General features: G+C 35.4%; 1 protein-coding gene across 9 annotated transcripts in view; it reads left to right on the forward strand.

The window, feature by feature from the left end:
• Window positions 1-12,859, forward strand: part of Hk (potassium voltage-gated channel subfamily A regulatory beta subunit hyperkinetic) — a 708,165-nt gene that overhangs the window by 617,547 nt on the left and 77,759 nt on the right. For all 9 annotated transcript variants that reach the window (XM_081737032.1, XM_081737033.1, XM_081737039.1 and 6 more), the window contains one exon: window positions 9,793-9,920. In XM_081737032.1, the coding sequence (XP_081593158.1) occupies window positions 9,793-9,920 (128 nt within the window). The remainder of the gene's footprint in view (window positions 1-9,792; window positions 9,921-12,859) is intronic.

Here is a 12,859-nt window from a genome sequence, read left to right on the forward strand (position 1 = left end):
TTAAGAGCCGCCATTGGGAGGAATAGAATGAACAAGAATTATAACAAATTAAAAAAACACTTTTATTTTGTCGTGCAAATAAACTTATTGCAAATGAGTTAAATAAATATTCCTCCCTCTGCTTTGATATTTGCATATGCCAAACATATCTTAAATAAATTAATTTTTTTATGATAGTTGAAAGTTTTATAAAATGCATAAGAAAACTAAATTTTTAAAATACCTTTTGCGCTATTTAAAGCATAAAGGTTATGGTAAAGTGGCCACAATGGATAAAGAATTAGCTACATCCAATAGAAACAAAATGAAATGAAAGTTCTATCTTAACGCTCCTCAGTTCTGCCTTTTGGACTAAAAGAGGCGGATAATTAATGAAAAAATAATTATGATGAAATTGGTGTTATATGAAAGTGCGAGAGAACGGAAGAACGCCGAGAAGACCCACGGATATGGTGTTGCCTATGTTAAGTTCATATAGGCTGGAAGCGCATCAGTGACCCCTTCCACTAAAAGTGAGTACTCTATTACTAACCCACTGTGCTCTCTACTAGCGGAAAAGTTACCTATTACTACGTATGCACGTAAACTTTCCGATTTCCTATCCAATCAAGTGGCACAAACTTTGTGCATAAAAATTATATGAAAATCCTAGTACATGTGACTATGTGGAAAATGTGTAGAATTTATGAACAAAAAATCGTAAAAATACCTAAATTCCTATCGTTCTCGGATTGTTACCCTTTTTCCTTTCTAACGTAAGCGTTTTCATGATCATTTTCGTGTTCAGCACCCTAAAATTATCCAAAAATGGCTGCTTATGAAAAAAAATTAAATCTTTGAGTTTTACGTCCGACGCTTATTCCGGTTAGGCTAAAGGAGACGTTGATGATGAGAAATGAATGAAATAGTGGAATGAAGAAAGTGGGACGAAACGAGAGAAACTCCAGAAAGCCCACGAGCACGGTGTTTGTTCACCACAAAGTCTACACGGCGCGAGCTGGGATCGAACCAGGGATCCCAAACACCGGAGGTGAACGGTCTACTACTTTTTTTTTTAAGTTAACTGACTCACCGAACGTGTTTCAGTAACTTACTTGAACTACTTACTTCTTAATTTTACTTGTTTTACTCGTTTACTTGACTTTTTTTCCAATCACGTAGAACGACAGGGACACGAACACAGAAACATCGAGGATAGTTAAAATCACAAAGGCTCTCTCATCAGGAATCGAACCCAGGACCTCGTACACCAAAGGTATAAGTGCTAGCCACTATACTAGCGGGGAGGGCACCACTGAGCCACCGCGCTCCCAAAGGCTGCTTATGTCTTCGTTACAAAACGTGTGTTCAACAGTGTTATTAGGACTACCATCACCTCAACTTCTCCATATGTCAATTACTGGGAGTTATTACTACATTGCAACTCTTTCATACATCCTCTATACTGGGTTACCACTATATACTATATAGCTCCAATTCAATTGTTGGCAGTTACTACTAACTCATAACTCTTCCCTATTTCGATTATTAACTCCTTTACTCTACTTCATTTGCTGTCTTTCGTATGTTTCGTCCATACTATGCCACTTCTTGATGAAAAACAAAACCTTGCCTTCTTTATTACTACCTCATATATTCATGATCCATGCATAGTTCTAAAAAGATTCATGTTTACTTTAAGTAACTATAATATACAGCGTGTCCTGATGATAATATACCAATAAAAAAATTTGAATAACTCGAAAACCAATAGCGATAGAGTCGTCTGGTCTTGTTTTTTGGAAAGAGGAAAGAATAGAATTTTATATTTTCAACACGAACAATCATTCAACTCACCTAAGTACACCTCCACATTTTCCTCCTTTTAATGCTTGGCAATCATACTTGGCGAGGTTCAACCTCACTCTAGGTATTACGTAACATTTAAGATGTCACGAATCCACAAGCATCGATAATTCCTTGTCTTCGATCATCCAAATCTTGAACTTAAATCTGGTACACAAAGGTCTTCACACACTCCCAAAGAAAAAATCTAGGGTCAAGTCAGGCGATTTCGAGAGCCATTGAATGGAATATTCCCTTCCAATCTAATTGTTTTGGACGGAACTCATAATGGGGAAGAGCTCCGTTTTGTTGGAACATGTATCCCTGTTTCATGCGGGGTATGGCATAATTTTTCAACATTGCCAGGCACATTGTTCCTGTAATTGTACCCTTTTCAAAGAAGAATGAGCCTATGACAGAATTTTCAGTCAACGCACAACACACATTTAGTTTTGGGCTGTTACGTTCATGTTCCACAAACTCTAGTTATGCTTATGCACCTTACCTTACGTATGAAAGGTGGCTTTGTCAGAAAATGCCACCCTTTTAAGGAAATCATTGTCCTCATCAATGTGCGATAGCATTTCAATAGCGAATTCATATCTACAAGATTTCTCATTACACTGAAGTTATTGAACAAACTGTAGCCTGTAGGCTCTGAAACGTAATCTTTTACGCGCAGTCGAACACGGGACTCGCAGTTATGTATTGAACCTCACAATTATGTATTGAAATGGATATCCAAATCTTTTTTCAACAATGAAGAAAATTCTAAATAAAAAATCGGCACGGATTGTTTCCTTTAATATCTTATGAAGTTCCTTCTCTAAAAATTTGAAGTCTGTAGGTTGAAATTTATGAAAGAAATTGTAAATTTTCGTAAAAGGTAAAAAAATACATGGGGGAGATAGGAAGACTGTAGTGGCATCTATCGGCAAAACTTGTCCCTTTACACTAACCTTAAACAACTTTCTCAGTTGACAATTCAGCCATATAGCCAGCAACGGTCGCTTGCATGAAAATCCGCCTTAAGGTGGATCACCACCCGGAAGTCAGTACAGATTTTAGCGCATTCCCTTAACTACTGCGCAATGAAACGTTACATATTATAAATAGTTTACTATATGATAAAGCTATGTTTCAACTACAACATAAGACTCTGATTCATTTGATTGTGCCTTCTGATATTGAAAAAAAGTAAGATTTAAAAGAAAATATTTGATTCGTTTTACAATGAGCACACAAGATGGCACTTGCTGTTAGATCTTACTAGAAATGCTCAATTTTATGAAGTGTTTATTTGAATGTGTAAAGTACTTTAAAGTAACGATCTTAATATAAAATGGATATATTGTTTGACCAGTTTTCGTGTTATATTTCACAATTTATTTAAATATTAATTTACATTTAAGGAAATAGGTTTTTAGAAGAAACTTGCGCAAAACGCCATAATGCGTTGTTGCCAAATTTGTACATTTAATTCCTGGATTCTAGCGTTGCCGTTCGAGTAGCGGAACTTAGCTTTGAATTGCGGTAAGGGTCGAAAACTAATTTCTCCAGTAAATATCCAAGCAGAATTCCATAATTACTTCCTTTATTATCTGGCACCAGTAAACACTCAACACTATATGGCAACGCCGCACTATTCAAGCAGTGTTTAGCATAGCACCAACAACACCTAGTGATCCACCTTAAATATGTTGCCCCTGCACCATATGAAAGTAACAAACACGATATTAATAAATTTCTTTTCAAAAGAGACGGCGTAAACATAAAGGAAAACTGAAAGGGGAAAATATAAAAAGACAGATGCTGAATATTCATTAACTCCTATCAACTTCGTCTACTAAGTAATAGTCTAGAAAGTAGTCAGTAGTAGTAGTAGTAGCTAGTAGACTAGAAAGTCTACTAACAATCATATTTTATGTTTTTGTGCTTCAAGTTACTTCAGACAAGTGGCGTACGCAAGAAGGATGGCTTTCGGAGTTTAAACTTCCTCTTAAGGAAGGTATTATGCAAAAGTTAACATGTACTATATGAAGATCAGGGAGTAAAAGTGGCGGGGAACGCGAGGAACGCCGTACCACATTTCCAGAATATATCTATGACATTCCTCCCCTTCCTAAAAAATACAATGGGCAAATATTGGCACGGGGGACGGCGTCACGTCATGCGTCCCCCTACCTTTTCAAATCCAATTTTTATCCCTGATTAAGATATAAAAATAAAAGTCACGCTTGTTTCCAAAGGAAATGAAACTGAGTACTTGAACCCCCTCTTGACGAAACTGTGCATACGCCACTGTTTTAGACAATTCTTCTCATTTCATTTTCCAAATTATAGAACGCAGAAAACCGTTCGATTCTGAAGCTTTACACTGAGAAAAATCCATTATCCGGACAGCGGTATATTGTACAAATATACGGAATCCATTTGTTTACTACGAAAATCAGTACGGAGCATACGTTATCCATGTGCTACATACGTACTGCTCTTTTTCCCGTGTAGATATTACATCGTGCTGTTGCAGGACATCTGGCATCTAACAGCCTAGTCTTCCTTATATTACATACGTATATGTATGTTACACACTTCAGCTATATGTTACATACATCCATTTGTATGCGAGAACCTGACTGCCTATATACAGTTCTTTCGTTCGTACGGAAAGTACGTTTATTCGGAACCCTTATACGAGAAGTACGTATAAGGTCGCCTTCACACTAGGATCTTGTGAGCCACTCATGTAAGCCTGTAGTGTGAAGAAGGCATTGAAGTACTTCTGACAAGTAAATCTTACGTTTGGGTGAATCGAGTTGCTGACGGAGACACATATGAGAAAGTAGTACTAAATGTGGTCAGTATTTCAGTGAAGTTATAGGTGCGAAGCTCCAGGGGTTTAGGAGATATAGCTACCAGAACATTACATGGAAGTACAGAATAATCTTCATACAGTTGGAGGTAAAATCTCTATAAGACCTCTTGTAACGACAAAAGATGAATATCAAATATATGGGTACATATCAGGACTAGGGGGAAGTCATATAGTAAGGGTATACCTGACGGCGGCCATCTTGAAATCCGCCATTTTGAATTAAGGTTAAGTTTTTAAAATAGGAATAGGGTCATGTGATACATGATTTAAAGACTCGAATTTAATCAGAAGAACAATGGTGACGTTAATTTTGATTTACGCGCAATTGGTAAAAAGTTACAGAGAAATTAAATATTGTTGCAGCATATGTATTAGTCCTTTATCCCACCTTGTAAATTTTGTGTTAATGATAATAATTAAATAAAAAGCAGGTGGATAAATATTAGGTCTATGGTAAGAGTTGCCTTGATGGCGGCCATGTTCAAATCCGCCATTTTGAATCAGACAAAAGTTTTAAACAAAACGCATAACAGTGACATCTTATTAATAGCAAATTTGCCATAAATCCAACGGTATACCCATTTTTGCTTTATCATTATTCAGCACAAAATTAAATGGGAATAGAGTAATGCAATAGATGACTTCGGGCTAGAAGTTAATCAAAAATAGAATGTTGGCGTTACAATGTTAGTTGTTTGATGCTGTACTTGCACGCCATTTCGTTGTTTTTCTTGTATCCTGTTCACATCTATTTCTCGTTCGCTATTTAAAACTTTGTCTGGTTCAAAATGGCGGATTTGAACATGGCCGCCATCAAGGCAACTCTTACCATAGACCTAATATTTATCCACCTGCTTTTTATTTAATTATTATCATTAACAAAAAATTTACAAGGTGGGGTAAAGGACTAATACATATGCTGCAACAATATTTAATTTCCCTGTAACTTTTTACCAATTGCCCGTAAATCAAAATTAACGTCACCATTGTTCTTCTGATTAAATTTGCGCCTTAAATCATGTATCACATGACCCTATTCCTATTTTAAAAACTTAACCTTAATTCAAAATGGCGGATTTCAAGATGGCCGCCGTCAGATATACCCTTATTATATGACTTCTCCCTAGTCCTAATATGTACCCATATATTTGCTATTCACCTTTTGTCGCTACAAGAGGTCTTATAGAGCTTTTACCTCCAACTGTATGAAGACTATTCTGTACTTCCATGTGATGTTCTGGTAGCTGTATCTCCTAAACCCCTGGAGCTTCGCACCTATAACTTCACTGAAATACTGACCACATTTAGTACTACTTTCTCATATGTGTCTCCGTCAGCAACTCGATTCACCCAAACGTAAGGTTTACTTGTGAGTCGCTCAAAAGATCGTGTTAACAAAATGGCAGCCATGTTAGAGTCAAAAGAAGCTGCAGCTTTAATCTTAGCGATAAATTGTAAGAAAAAAAGGAAAAGAGGATGGATTATCCTATAAATCGATCAGGACTGGAAGAATGTTCATTTTCCAGTATAACGAATGTTATATTTTGCCTCAGTTCAGTTTTACTTTTGTAGTATAACTCATATATAAAAATATGACTCCTACTGCTACTTACTACGACAAGTATATATTGATTACACACTATTTGCAATAATTTAAATGCACTATTCTTCAGAATACTTATTATTTGTTTCACAGCAATTCAGTGCACTTCTGCATAATAACATGGCGTCCTCTTGCGTTATATTTCTAACAAGCATAGATAAACATGTCTGGTTACGGGACTGTTATCATAGTAAGGTTACTATTGTCCTTAACAACGAATCAACAAAGATTGATATCTATTAACTGAAAATATAATATCTACAAAATAACATTATTCATGACGTTATATCATTTCCTTCTTCTTGTTTCTACTGTATAGCAAGTACATACGGTAAAAAACTTTTGCCCTACATATTAAATGAAATAAACAACGTAAATACAGGTTATCGTTGTAACAGTATGTTTCCTAAACTGGGAAAAGATGAAAGAAAATTTCTCAATTACTTCATTATGTTTATATCTTCGTAATAGTATTAAGTGTGCATTTCATTAAAGTAACACCAAAATGAGAAAATTTTCAATATCAAATATGCAACTGAGTTCACGCTCACGTGTGAAGGTCTTTCTTAAGACTGCGTGTTATTTTCTTACCTGCCAGCAGCCCGTTCGAGCCGGCTACTGGCGGTGTGATCTTCATAGCAACTCAGAGCCGCGGCTCATTTGCACCGAAACGCGTGTGTGAAGGCGTACATTTAAGACAATGTAAAGCTAGCAGCTACAGCTCACGCGAGCGGCTCACAGAATCCTAGTGTGAAGGCTACTTAATATACTTTTTTATTAATTCGTTTGCTGTACGTTAAGTCCAAAAACTACAGAATTTACATGTAACCTAGGGTTTTATGTACTATACGTACGCTTTTTTTTTCTCAGTGTAACTTTAGTCCTGAATCGTAGGTTATCCCAGGAAACTAAAGCTAATTTAGAAATGGTTTGTATTGACATAAATCTGCTTGAGGTTTATATAACATATCCACAATTCCCTTAAGGCAAATGGAAACATTAAACCAATATAATAAATAAAAATACATCGTATTTGTTTTTTTATTTTAAAAAAAATAGAAAACTAAGTATGGAAACGAGCTGTTGTGTAAATTTTTATGCATAGCAGAGTTTGCTCAGTCGTGCACAAAATATTTCATGAATTCCAAATACATATAATTTACGGTTGAAAGAGTCATCCCCACAGCAGCCAACTGTTTCACTGCACAGGTGTTTTCGATTCAAATGTGACATCTCAAACACAAAATATGGACAGAGACATGTTATGTGCTTTGCTATGTGTATAGATGTAACTTATGCGTTGGTAGATTAAAAAAATAATAAACCCTTAGGTCAAAACCATCATTACAAAACAAATGACAATAGAGTGATTGCGATAGAATAGAAGCTATAATATTGGTGATATTCACAGAGAGAGATATTGTTACTACTTTACACAAGGGTTGTTGAAATGAAATGATATGCACCACTTTATAGTTTACCGTTTCATGATTATATCATTTAAAGACGGATGATTAATGAAAGAAAATTATTATGAAATCAAATTCTTTGTGTTCTCTCACAGGATTCGAACTCGAGATCACATGGACCAAAGGCACGCGCTTTAAGCATTAGACCACCAGTAGGGAGGACTACACAAACGTTGTTGAATAGATAAAACTATATACTGGATTTATTTATTGTAGTATACGAAAGTGAAAAGACCAAAATTATTGTAATTTCTAATTTTTTAAAGTTTTATTTTTATATAAATAATTTTAAATTAGTTTAAGCACAAAACACCAACTATCTAAAATAAATAAAATAAAGTTATAGTTATTTTCCAAAATCTAATTTAAATTATTAAAAGAAGTTCGAAGCTTACTTTATTCTAATGAAGAAACGCATATAACTTCTGAACAAAAATGAAATATAAACACGTAAATTGTGTTCCAACGCTTCATACATTAGATGTATAAACTAAATTTAATCAACTACATTTAAAGTCTTGTTAGATTGTTACTTACCAGTATTCCTAAGCTTTTAAATATTTACAGATACGTAACACAATACACACTTGTATATATCTACATATGTATTAATAATTACGATAAGTAATATATGACAAAGTTTTCTCCTTTGTAGAATAATCTGTCGTTGATTGGAAACCAAAGTGTGACATCCTTCAAATTGGACTACTTTTTTATATCGTGTTCACTTTTTTTTCACTACCACAGTTTTCAAACCATACAGCGTTTGAGTTTTCGAAGTGAGTACGTACATATAACTATGATTCAGTTCCATTTCTGGCACATAGTTGTGGAGTTTCATATCCTGTAATGCTATCTCTTACCTTCCATCTGACACGCCATACTCAAGTGGGATCATTCGTTTCATTTTGCTTCTAAAGCAAAATTGTGGCATTTAATCTCAAAAATAAAATATATTTAAATGATAATACTAGGTTATATTCTCTCAAACATAGGAATTATTTAATTCTAATCTTCATGAGATGTTTATTTAGACTTCCGAACAATGACATGGGGAAATTAATAATGATCACAACATTTTCCCCTCTAACATTGTTTGGTTCGTGTTGTCATGGACTGAAACTCTTATGAAAATGCCTTTCTGTAGTGTTATGAATATAATTACAGCAGGAGAGTAGTGAGCGGAAGGGATGACCACTTCTCTCGCCCTTCCACCAAAGAGTGGGAAGGGTATATTGGGTATTATTAATAATAAATGTAATGACAATTGATGTGTCATTTCAACACACAAGAGAACAGCAATTCAAGTCAGAACAAATTAGTTACAAACTGTTATCAACACCATTTTATATTTTCGAATAAACAAGCTTCTATCTGCAAAACTTTTTTGTTGTATCAGCCCTCAAAATAAGGGAGGTTTTATTGGGACACCCTGTATTTATTCAGTTTATTCGACTTTCTTCCAAATTTCTTCTATATTTATTTTTGATATTTTCTGGGTAAAATGGTTTAAGCTACAACTTTGTGAATATAAAGGAAATAAATTAATCCATGTAATACGGGAAATTATTTAATGTTATCAGATTTATCTTTTTCTACACGAAAATGTATGTTAATGTTATCGGATTTGTCTTTTCCACACGGAAGTATATGTTAATATTATCGTATTTGCCTTTTTCTACACGAGAATGTATGTTAATGTTATCGTATTTGTCTTTTTCAACATGGGAATGTACGTTAACGTTATCGTATTTGTCTTTTTCTACACGGGAATGTATGTTAGCGTTATCGTATTTGTCTTTTTCTACACGGGAATGTAATGTTAATGTTATAGTATTTGTCTTTTTCTACAAGGGAATGTATGTTAACGTTATCGTATTTGTCTTTTTCTACACGGGAATGTATGTTAATGTTATCATATTTGTCTTTTTCGACAAAGGAGTGTATGTTAATGCTATCGTGTTTGTCTTTTTCTACACGGAAATATATGTTAATGTTATCGTATTTGTCTTTCGCTACAGGTCGGATGAGCGAGGTTTGTCCAGGAAACATGTGATCGAATCTGTTCGTGCCTCTTTGGAGCGGCTACAACTAGGATATATAGATGTTGTTATTGTCCACAAAGCAGACCCTATGTGCCCAATGGAAGGTAAGGCCATCGTACTACTTACATTTTACGTTCTAATGTTACGTGAAAATCTGTTTTTATTACTTTTGCTACTCAAAAGTATAAATAAACAACAGTGACTCCTTGGCTAGGTAAGGCTCGTTAGTCAGTACCGCCACATTTCTCACTAAACAGTTTTTCTGGGTAATTATTTAGTGATTAGAAAAGCAGAGCCGCAGTGCCGTAGAAAGTAAAGGCATTTTGTTACACAATGTAAATTTATTCTCTCGTTCAAATGCGACTCAGGAGTTCACCCAGCCCTTGTCAATTGGATAACAGGGTAACGTGAGGGGCGATAATGGTTTCAACGTGCTATTGTTGTTACCTGCAGTATATGCTGAGGTTAGTATCAGCATGGAAAATATTTCCTTATTCATTTTGATCTCACATCACTTTCCCTCATTTTAGTAAATAAGGGCGAGAACATATTTTGAAGGCGAGGGTAAGAGAGCGAGAACACATTTTGAAGGCAAAGGCAATTCAACATGTGAGCATGTGAGCAACAACAGATTTTGAGGGTGAATGCAAGTGGCAACACCTTTGAGAGTGAGAACACATTTTAAAAAGTAAAGGTGAGGTGGGTAAGGGTCAGTATGTACGGGAGCGAGAATACATTTTTAGGGCGAAGGCGACTGAAAGTAAGGGTAATAGTTTGGGCCATATTGAACATTTTTGCCGCCGCGGATCATTAAAGGTAATGCCCCTTACATTCATGGGGCCAAGAAAATGTTGCATCCTCGCCATGTTTTTGTACGCAGCTCTGTGTAAGCAAAAACAACACAAAAATTGTCAAAAGACAAAATTTTATAGCTTTACGTTGGCAACCAATAAGCAATAGTCACAGTTCCTTCTAGCGCCAGTAGTGTGGTAACAAGAAAACTCGATCACGCTACACTGAGAAAAATCTATTATCCGGACAGCGGTATATTGTGCAAATACTTGGAAGGAAACTTAAGATCGGAAATATTACTTCAGGAACTATCCTTGCGTGTCCCTTCCCGCATCACCCGGAATACCCACCTATTCCATCTTGCCCGTCCTAGGTTGGCTATTATACGGAGGTCTCTTTTTTATAGAATACCAAACTGTTATAATCAAGTAACAACTGATGTGGACATTTTTTCGAGCTACCCAGTGTTTGAAAGAGCAATTAAACGAGTTTTGACGGAATAGTTTTACTTTTACACTCTTTTTTCTATGTTGTTGTTATTGTTGTCTTGTTTTTTCTCTTTCTTCTGTTAGCATGTCCCTGTGTAAAATGGCAAAGTTATGCTGTATCTGGGAATTTGTTCAATAAATAAATAAATATACAGAATTTTTATGTCTACTACGGAAATTAGCATGGAACATACGTTATCCATATGCTACATACTTTTCCCGCTTAGATGTTACCCCGTCTCATGCCGTCACAGGATGTATGACATCTAACAGCCTTCCGTATATTACATATGTATAGGTGTGTTAAATACGTCATCTATATGTTACATACGTTCATCTGTATGTGAGATCCTGACCGCCTGTATACAATTATTTCGTTTGTACTGAAAGTATGTTTATTCGGAACACTTATAAGAAAATACGTATAAAATATACTTTTGCAGATATATGTTCGCTGTACGTTAAGTCTGAAAACTACAGGATTTACACATGTAACCCACGTTTTTACGCACGGCACATACGATTTTTTTAAACCTCGGTATGTGGTATCGTCATTGCTTTCTGTATGGTTCCTCCTTAAATTTCTCTTTCGTAAACAACAACTTTTTTTCCGCTTACCTTACTTTTAATTTCGATTTTTTTTTTGTTTTTAAATATCACGCCCCTGGAAACTTACCACCTAGATTCAAGCTCTTGTAGCTCGTGAGAAATTGAGACCTGGTAGCAATATATTTCTAGGGTGAGAATACATTTTGGGTGGGGAAGTAAGAATCATGAAAAACGCCTACAATGATATGGAGTCATATCTTCACATTGGTCTTTTTGCTATATTGGGTCGTCTTGAATCGGAGGATGTTCTTTTTTCTTTTACTTAATAAAATAATTTGTGATTTCTCCTGTCAAAGGATATGTCTTCTGATCAATTGTGTTTATACGACTAAAGATAATCTTAAATCTATTGCCTAGTTTGCTAAAGAGTGCTTTAGGATTACTAGAAAATTACGCAGACACATTGTAATACCATTCTTTGATTACTGAGGTATATTTATAAATTAGTACTAAGCTTAAGAGCAACTTTAAGAATACAGGGTGTCCGAAAAGTGTCCATACTACAAGATTTGAGTATCACAGAGACCAATGTCAGTGCAATTTTAGTTTATTTATTTAGTATATACTGTAGATGGGTACTTTCATATACGAACTATGTATCCAGTGTATCTGTATGTGTACCATCGTTCTGCACACACAGATATATGCGTTTCCATGTCCTTCTTAATATTTTGCGGTATATCTGAGAAGTTATCGTTCAAGAACCAACTTTTCACCTGTCCTGTACTGAAGGATGAGAGACGTATGACGATTATTTCTCATAGTGAGGTGCCTGGTTTTGTAAGGTCCGGTCTTCATGGGAGGCCATTTTAATGGAAATAGACATCTTGGAGAACCACGCTCAACCCAGTGGTCTGAAAATTGTGCAACTGAAGCGCAAAATGAGCTGGAGTCCTGTCCTGCTACGACCATACACGAGCCCTGATTCCCTTCCTTTTCAGCTGAGGTATTAACTACTTTTACAATGTATGGAAATAAGAATGTTCATTCACATACTCGTAAAAAACAAACAAAAAAAAAGGAAAATATGTGGTCCACACAAGTAGCGTGATTTTCTTCCGGTCCATATCATTAACATAAGGTGGGTTTCGTTCTAACTTTTATACATAATGAGGGCTTTTCTCCCGTGAACTGTATTATATCGTACTTTCACT

Source organism: Thermobia domestica, chromosome 13 (genome assembly GCF_964235325.1).
Source record: "Thermobia domestica chromosome 13, izTheDome1.hap1.1, whole genome shotgun sequence".
Classification (NCBI taxonomy): domain Eukaryota; kingdom Metazoa; phylum Arthropoda; class Insecta; order Zygentoma; family Lepismatidae; genus Thermobia; species Thermobia domestica.